This window comes from Stigmatopora nigra, chromosome 13 (genome assembly GCF_051989575.1).
Source record: "Stigmatopora nigra isolate UIUO_SnigA chromosome 13, RoL_Snig_1.1, whole genome shotgun sequence".
Lineage (NCBI taxonomy): Eukaryota > Metazoa > Chordata > Actinopteri > Syngnathiformes > Syngnathidae > Stigmatopora > Stigmatopora nigra.
The window spans coordinates 2,665,570-2,675,236 of record NC_135520.1 but is presented as its reverse complement, the minus strand read 5'-3'; the positions used below and the strand labels follow the sequence as shown (position 1 = coordinate 2,675,236).

General features: G+C 39.2%; 1 protein-coding gene across 3 annotated transcripts; it reads left to right on the top strand.

Annotated features, from left to right (window-relative positions):
• The first annotated feature begins 325 nt into the window (after positions 1-325).
• nkx2.2a (NK2 homeobox 2a) lies at positions 326-8,445 on the top strand. 3 transcript variants are annotated; one of them, XM_077731283.1, is made up of 4 exons: positions 326-384; positions 6,459-7,120; positions 7,320-7,655; positions 7,769-8,445. In XM_077731283.1, exons 2-4 carry the CDS (start codon positions 6,856-6,858, stop codon positions 7,927-7,929), a joined length of 762 nt encoding a protein of 253 aa, XP_077587409.1. In that variant the 5' UTR covers positions 326-384; positions 6,459-6,855; the 3' UTR covers positions 7,930-8,445. The 3 variants fall into 3 exon arrangements, with proteins under 3 accessions (XP_077587409.1, XP_077587408.1, XP_077587407.1); XM_077731282.1 differs by having other exon boundaries at positions 7,347-8,445; XM_077731281.1 differs by having other exon boundaries at positions 7,320-8,445.
• The last annotated feature ends 1,222 nt before the right edge of the window (positions 8,446-9,667 follow it).

Sequence of the window (9,667 nt, the reverse complement as noted above, 5' to 3'; positions counted from 1 at the left end):
TCTCGCTCTTTCATTCGTTAAAGTGCCAAAACACAAAAGTACGTCGAAAACACGAACTGGTGAGGGAATGACGATAGGCAACGTCGTTTTATTAGACGTTAAAAATCTAATAATTGTCTTGATTTTGCTTTTATGACCTTAAAATGTGTTCTAATAGCTTAACTTGTGTGTGTGTTATATTAGGGATGTTCAATTTTGTTAAAATATCATGGTTTTATGGTTGGTATTCCATCAAAATCAATGAATTGAATTTAATGAATTAAAATATAATGCGTTAAAGGTGTTTAACATCCTGTTTTATTTTGGTAGCGTCCTTAGTCAACTTTTTCAATCTTGTCTTGTCCAGATCACCTGAGTGATTACACCTGCATGTGAAGATATAAGGTAGGCTGAATTATGAATTTTTTTCCAAAGTATTCAGTTGTGGTTATTTAAGATAAAAATAAATACTGTATTTTCACAACTATAAGGCGCACCCTCAATGAATGACACACTTTATTTTTTTCCATATATAAAGAAAACTGGATTATAAGGCGCACTGTCTATTTTGGAAATACTTTTAAGAGCACCTTATAGTCGTGAAAATATGGTACATATTAAAAGGTTTATACATAGCCTTCTAGATCTGTGGAAAATTAGTATCACTAAATAAATGCAAATTCCAAGTTACAACAGGCATGCACAGTAAAGTTGTATTGGTTGTTTACTCCCTCTCTTGTATTTTTTTTTTTAATTAGAATTACATTCTTGTAGTTTCAGATAAAATTTTTAGATTTTTTAAAGCATTTTTTGGTAGTAATTCTGTTGTCTACCAAATCCCATTTAAAAGAACTAATATATGGATTAGAATCATTAGATTGAAGAAAATGAGCATTTCAATCATTTTAAAAGGTATTTTTTACTATATATTTAATATTCTTGTTTTCAGAATACATTTAGATAAAATATTTTATTTTGACTTGCAATATAAAGTTGCAAAAAGCACTATAAACAACATTAGCAATTTGATGATGAAGATATTTGCTCATATTTAGCTACATACTAAGAGCTGTATAAATGCTTGCCTGCATTCATGGTGAGAGCTGCACCATTCTTCAATGAATTAGTGTGGCCTGCCTGCTCATCAATCATTGTATCAGGGTATCTAATGTCAACGTGGCTGCGAGCTTGATAACATGCCACATCTGCTCTCCCCTCGGTGATTGCTTCTTGGTTACCGAGCCATTTATTAGAGAGCCCTACGCGCACAGGGAATAATGTGAAGATCAACCTGCCACCTCCTTATCTCCTTAACTGTAACATCATTCACCCACGTCGCTTGCAGATGGCCTCAAGAAACAGAGAGAAAATCTGGCCGGGCAGGTCCACGCGCCGCTGTTTGCGCTTCAGTCCGCTTTATGGCCCGATGAACATATGGCCGATATTTCGTCTCACGTCATAGAAGGGAAAGTAAACATTGCGCCATGCCAAAGGGTTTAGCGGGAGCCGATCCTCTCTATGCAAACGCTGTCGGACAATGCGGGGAGAGGAGAGCTTGCTTTCAGGGTATATAAACCGCATCAGTCTTATCTGTGCACGCACTCCTAAGTCTCATTAGGAGATATTTCATGAACCCTGAACGCCGTTGGTGGCGGAGACATCCTCAACCGACTACCTCAGGTGAGCCCGTTTGCAGTATGTGGTTTAGTTTGCAGTACTACCTCGGGGTGGGAAGCTCAGGGTACCTGGAGATGCCATACGATAATGATGATCTCATGATATGGTGATGCTTAGGCCAGGAAATGGTTATATGATAGTCCGTACTAGTACTCATGAAGAGAGTACTAGTTGTTTTTATTGTTCTGATATGGATTGCAATGAGTTGATTACCGTGACCGGACGTTTGGTCGCTGGTCTTTTGGTCGCCGGTCTTTTGGTCGCCGGTCTTTTGGTCGCCGGTCTTTTGGTCGCCGGTCTTTTGGTCGCCGGTCTTTTGGTCGCCGGTCTTTTGGTCGCCGGTCTTTTGGTCGCCGGTCTTTTGGTCGCCGGTCTTTTGGTCGCCGGTCGAATGGTGACAGAGAGTTTACTGTTGAAACCAGCTCTCAAAATTATATTCATGGGAGAAAGTTTAATATCTAAGAGAGAGAGAGAGTTTAATATAAAAGTAGTATATTTAATAGGCAGGCCTTCATATTTGGGATCTAGTCATCCTGTGGAAGAGGAGTTAAATATATATTTATATAATATTGATTTTGGAGGGCCCATTGCTTGGGTGGTTGGCATATTGGCCTCACAGTTCTGGAGTCGAGGGTTTGATCCTCACTGTGTAGAGTTTGCTTGTTATTATTATATGTAACATTCATGCAACAGCAAAAAAACAACCTAATGAACTGGATTTCTGTCGTATTTAAGATTAAGATTTCAAATATATACTTCCCATTATACCTTGCAAATGACAACACCAAATCATGCCTTGTTGCCATTTGTCCAATTTTGGGCTACCTCTTATTTGGGTACCCCCTGTTGTTTCCCAAAAGTGCCGGTAGGGACCGCTAGAGCTCTACAGATGTCAACAGATGTTCTCATTATTGTAACACTCGCCAAACGAGAAGGAACACGCCTTGTCTACATGAGCCTGACACATTTATTTCTTCCCTCTTTTGCTTATGCTCTCCTCCATCTGCTGAAAATTTAAACATTTATTTTAATCCCCCCCCTCTAAAAAAACACTTCATTTCCAATACAATTCTCTTTATAAGTTTTTTTTTTACCATAAGAGCATCTCTTGGAGATTTTTCCTTGCACACACACATAAATAAATGACAAAGAATGACTGTAAATACCATGAAATCCACCGTTACAAATAAACTGCTGCTTTAAACAACTGAAGTCATTCTCTAGGGGGCAAAGCTCTAATCTCACCGTGACATGTTTAATTATCACACCAATAGAGATGAATAAAGAAAGACTTTCCTTTTTGTGCCTGGAAGTGGTGAATTCTGTATTTAAAAATAAATAAATAAAATGAAAATCCACCCTCAAGCAATATGTCTACAGGCCATGGCTTAGCCACCTTTTAAATAGACCATAGCGGATTTACCTGCATATTAGATGTCGTCTTTAATCATAGAGAAGGGAAATCGGGTTTGTCACATTTATCATGAAACCCCGAGGCAGGAATGGTCATTTTTATCAAAGCCTAACTCTTCCCCCGAGGCGTTTAAACACGCTGAATTTCGGCGATTAAGAAGAAGAGAGAACAAACATCATCATTATGGATCGTCCTCAGGCATTTTTTTTTTTGCAGCATTCAATCGAAAGATGTATTAAATCAAAGATATATATTTAAAAAAGCTCTTTATTCTCTTATAAGGGAACAATTGCAGGCGTGTGTTTCTTTAGGGATGGAATTATAATTAAGATCCTTTGGAATATTTAGAGTCATTCTTTAAGGATGTCAATAAAGGGAGAAAGAGGATTTGTGTGGATTTTGCTAAAATTGACATTTAAATGAATTTAAAAAGATTAAATATACATTAATTGACTAATATAAAAATGTTTTGGTCCAATAAATGGTTATTTATAAGGATGGCAAGCTATATAATGTTTTTAAGTGAAATAAATACTGCATATTTTGTATTATATGTTAAGTAAAAGTCATCATGCAGAAAAAAATGATTTATCCATTAAATTGAGGCCCATTTTTTATCTCCCTTCCCCACACACACCCACACACTCACACACACTCATACACACACCAATAAACACCCAATAATTTGAAACACACACCAAAAAATATTTTCCTATCATTTTAATGACAAAAATCCCCACAAAACCCCCAAAAACTAACCATCACATATCAAACCACATTATCAAAATGACCTACAATTAACCAACAAACTTAATCCACCCACTTCCAACAATAACAATAATAATAACAAACAATACAAAGCGAAGAGTCCCTAAAAACAAGTGTTTGCACTCCCATCTTAAAGTAAACAAGTATCAATCTATCTCTCCAAGTGGTTAAATCCACTTAGTGTGCACTTTTACCTTATCCTCCACAACTGATCAAACATACACCAAAAAAAAAAACCCTCCCCAAAAAAACAAAACAAAAGTCCTTGTCCGGTTAACAGCACCTACTTTTTTTGACACCCCCTTGTCACGCTGCCACATACACACAAAAGCAAAGCTCCGTGACATAGGCCGATAAGCCTACACGGTCCAAACACGGACTGATCTTGGCTAAGCACACTTTTTTTAGGGGTTAAGTACGTAACAGTAGAAATATAACGTCCTCCTGCAAAAGGGCCCCGGCTAGTTTGGTCCCCGATGATGTTGCAGCTGCTTTTCTTGGGCCTTTTCCTCAGTGATACCCCCCTAAAAAATGTCTCTGTGCATGGTGTCCCCTTGTCACATGTCGGATTTAGTTGGGTGCGGCATTACTTGGTGGATCAGGTCAGTAACCTCTCTCTCTCTCTCTCTCTTTCTCTCTCTCTCTCTCTCATTGGGGCGTAAGAAGCGGCTGCAGTTCGTCCCTATAACCGGCTTCACTGAATGGAGCCTTTGTGGGATGTAGACATGAGATTAATTCGAGCAAGTCTGCGGAATATAAGGCCTAGATCAGGGGTAGTATAGGGAAGCTATGGCTCGGGAGCCATATGTGGCTTTTTTGGTGGGTGTATATGGCTCTAAGGCCTTTTTAAATCATATTTTCTCTTCATTAGAGTCTTCTGCATGCATTCTATCATTGATTAGAGACTGTGAAATGATGTTATCATAAGACTTGAGACTTTTTTTGACTTGCAAAGTGCTGGAATTAATAATAAATGCTCATATTTTGGTGTATTTTTTTAGTTTTAAATTCAGAGTATGGCTCTTAAGGAATAATGTTTGAAAATATGAATTGTTTATGGCTCTTTCGTCAAAAAGGTTACCGACCCCTGGCCTAGATCTACACACACATGCTAAACACCTCTATAAAATAGACTTGACCTTAATAAAATCAATTCTCATGACATTATAACCATCCCAAATGCATTGAATTAAACACATTTTGAAATATAATTCAATATAATTGGACATTTAGAGAAGAAGAAAAATACCATCCTACTTAGAAGCCTTCATAATATTATGGGATGTAAAATATGTGATATATTTAAATCATATTTACAAGAATAGACAGCTCGTTCCTTAATATCTATGCATAAGTCAAATAAGTTGACACTCCAAAAGTTTTCTTGTCCGTATATGCGCGTGCATGTGTGTGTAAGTGTGTGTATGTGTGTGTGTGTGCGCGCCCCCGAGGACTTTCCTAATACGGTGGGAGGATTGAAAGAAGAGATAGTCCATAGAAAGCAGTTGAATGCCATGACAACTAGGAACAAGCTTAGATTTATTCCAAACAGTTAGAAAGCATTGTACGCGGGGCGTCAATCATCTATTATTTGAGGCCCTGAAATAAATGCAAAAACTGCGGCTGCACAAAAGCTTCCAACAGGAGCCGGACATTTGTCTACATTTCCGCCATTGTCTGCAGCTTAGCAATCGGTTTGTATTTGTGTTTGCCCGGGTTCGACCACCCAGGATGCGTATACTGGGGGGACTTGCTCAAAAAAAAAAAAAACCTGAAACATTGTCACCCACATCACATACTAGAGGGTGGAAAGCAAAAAAAAGCGGCAGAAAGCGTCTTGAAGGGGAGGAAAAGAAAGTATATGAGCAACAATGATAGTCGTCTTTCTTAGTCCAACCCAAAAAAAAAGCTGGTGCCCTTGTAAAGAGGCTTTAAAAACAAATATTAGGATGCGGTGCCAAATTGAGAGTGATACCGGATTGAGGACATTAATAATGGGTTAAAAAGAGGGGTAAAAAACAATATAATAGGAGAAAATATAAGGATATGTTTTAGTTAAATGGTTTAGTCATATGAGTTGAAATAATCCTGATTATTAGGAAGAATACAATGATTATTAACAATGATCTAGTCCCATTTTAATAGCTCTTTGAAACGAGAACAAACAAAGCCCCTACTTCAACCTCTTGTCCTTAAGCCTTGGCCAAAATATTGACTCAGAAGGTTTACATAAATTACCCCTTAATATCTGGACAAAAGCAAACTGCATTGAAAAAAAACCCCAAAAAACAAATGCAAAAAAACACCAAAAAATGCCATTTTTTTACATCCATCCAAAGCGATGATAATTCATTGAATGATTGAACATCCTCGTCTCGGAATAAAGCAACTGTGAGTTTCTTTGTATGTAAATGTCGATGAGAAAAAGGCCCTCCCAGTCTTTGTAATTAATTGACACGTTATACCACTCATCATACGCTGAAGCACCAATGGTAGATGCTCGGATCTCCCCCAAAACCCCCAATTTCACATCTGCAAACACTGTCTTCATCCACTTGACTCCTAAGACCCGCCCACACGTGGCCAACCTTTCGGGTGTTTTAATGCTTTTCCACTGCAGGTTCAGGCGTGCAGTCCAACCTTATATGGTCGCATCGGACAAGGTAATGGCTTATTTGCCTCCTGCGCCTACCACCAGCCTCCACTGCATCCATGAGCCGCGCATCTAGAAGCACTTGAGCCACTTTTTTTTTTGGCATCCCTCCCTTTTGGACCCTCTTTTCCCCGAGCAGAACCGAATCCGAACCCATGCAAGCTCCAGTGTTGACTCCACTTTCCGCAGTGGCTCATCTACCCCTTTTCTCCCCGTGTTTGTTCTCCTAAAAAAAGAAAAACAACAAAAAACAACAATAACAACAACAAAAAACAGCGGATCGACTGACAAGAAGGGAAAAGGTGCCGACCGGGGCTGCAACTTTTCTTTTTTTTTTTTTTTGCTCGCCCCCCCATAGCAGAATATGTCGTTGACCAACACAAAGACGGGCTTCTCTGTTAAGGACATTTTAGACCTTCCGGACACAAATGATGAGGAGGGATCTATCACCGGAGCAGAGGATGACACTGAAGGTTCGGAGAGTGCATCCACGACAAAAAGTGCTGGAGTTTTAGTGAAAAGTCCACTGGAAAATGTGCAGAATCTGCCTATCAAAAACCCCTTTTACGACGCTGCTGACAATCCATATACGCGATGGCTTGCTACTACGGACAGTATTCAGTATTCATGTAAGTATAGCCTTGTTATCTAAAAAAAAACATTTTGTCATAGCTCATTTAAAAAAACGTGCGATTTTTACCAACTAGATTAAACATACTCGCTTTTTTATAGACGTGCGTTTTTTTCGCCGATTTCCGGGTCAATATATGCAAAAAAAAAGTGTATATTTCTTCTTCTTCTCTGGAGCTGGACATAACATTTTGACAGTGTTTCTCCCGTTTCTCGCCGCCGCAGTACACGGCCTCTCCGCCGGTTCCCAAGACTCGGCAAAATCCCCAGAACCATCCGCAGATGACGAATCACCGGACAACGATAAGGAAACATCCAGTAGCGGTGGAAGCGATTCGGGCAAAAAGCGGAAAAGGCGTGTATTATTCTCCAAGGCGCAAACCTACGAGCTGGAACGTCGCTTTCGTCAACAACGTTACCTGTCAGCCCCGGAGAGGGAGCACCTTGCCAGTTTAATCCGCCTCACACCGACCCAAGTCAAGATCTGGTTCCAAAACCACCGATATAAGATGAAGCGAGCTCGGGCCGAGAAAGGTATGGAAGTCAGTCATCTCCCTTCCCCTCGGCGAGTAGCCGTACCCGTTTTAGTACGGGACGGGAAACCTTGTCATGCCCTTAAAGCTCAGGACCTGGCGGCCACTTTTCAGGCCGGGATCCCCTTCACGGCGTATGGGGCACAATCGCTCCAGCATATGCAGTACAATGCGCAGTATGGTGCCGGGGCTACGCCACATTTCCCCACGGCGCATCATTTGGTGCAAACGCAACAGTGGACTTGGTAAGGGAGACAAACAGACAGATAAATTGACAAAAATACACGATAGAGACTTTCTCGTCTTTGGTTCGGTTCGATCCGGTGTGATCCGGTTCGGTTTGGTCGCCCTAGGCGTAAGTTATCGACTTTTTTGGGGCCAAGCCCCCCCACACACACACGCGCAAAAGCCACTTGCGGAAAACTTCATTATGTTCTGCAGTATATATACAGTACATAGTACCGTTTTTTGATCCGGGGCTCATGTGTGCACCGTGTTTACATGTTTTCGTTAAGAGAACTGGTTCCAAAATCGCCTTTGCCCCCCTCTTATAGAATTTATTGAGAATGTCAATGCTCTTCTTGTGAACTTTTTATGTTTTGGGAGGGGGGTAAAAGTATGTTGTGTGTTGGTTGTAGCTATATTTCTCACCCCCCATCCCCTTTCTTGCCCTCGTGTTATTATCAGCACGTACAAACCACTTTATAATTATAGAAATGTTAATTTCTTGCTTCTTTTATGGACCGAAAAATATTTATGGCCATGAATAAACACTGGCAACTTTTCAGATATTTCGCATCTATTTGTTTTTATTCAATGGAACTATTTTTTATTCTGGATTAAAGGCACCAAAAATGTTAAATCTATATTTTAATCGAATATCTAAACACTCCTATTATAATTTGTATACAATTCTGGCATGTGCATACATAGACAATGCATTTTTTTCTATTAAAATAAGCATATCAATCCTTAAAAATAAATAAACTAAAGGAAGACAAACGATTTAGATAGTGTGCCCTTCAGTCAAATTGAATCCAGGATAATATTTCATCTAAATCCAAACGGCCTCGCTAATAAAGCCTGAAGTCACTTGTGAAAAGGGAGCAAAATCCACTCACTTAATAGAAGAGTGCTTCTCAACACAAGAAGCTTTTATGTCAAAGCTCTTTCCTTTTTTTGTCAGCATGCCCGGCCTTGCACACTGCAGCAAAACTAGTTTAATGCAATAAACGTGCATGTTATTCTCTTGCAAAAAAGCTTAAAGTTGCAAATTTAAAAGAAAATCCATTATAAAATATATCAATGTGATATTAAGCATCATTTATACTGTTGCTTTTAATGTTGCAAACATAGATTATCCCACTATGGTCAATATTTAGAGTAAATATGAGTAGAAAAAAATGATATGGCTTAAAACCCACACACCCATGCAGGGAAAATATCCTAACAGATGTCAGGGCCGCCCATATCGTCACTGAACAAACAGCTAAATTAGACAGATTTGCTAATTATTTACCAAACCTTGTCTCAAGGGGGCTACTGCTTTTAAAAAAAAGAAAAAAATGGCCAACAGCATTGGTTAAAACGATTTTAAATCACATTTAAGAAGATAATATTGGATTTTTTGAGTCTTCTTTACATTTTTAATGGATTTTTTTATGGCAAATGCAAGAAAATAAATAAATGTGCAGAAATGCAATGCAAGGGATGCAAAAAAAGAAGATAAAGGAAGGATTTTTGGTTTTTTTTGTGGCGCCTGTCACTCGGTGTCATTGTCATCTTTTACTACACACGTCGTATCCATCCCATATGGGCAGCTGGGCTTTGGGAGTAGAAAAAAAAAGGATCTTTCACAAAACCCAAATTGTGTGGAGCTTTCAAATAAACCATTGTTGTCGCTCCAAGAAAAACGAATTAAAAATTCGTGCTATATCTATTCTGGTGTCTAAAAAGAAGAAGCTCCATTCACAGATAACAGGGAGTCCTTCTTTCTTGATAGAGCTAAGCCAA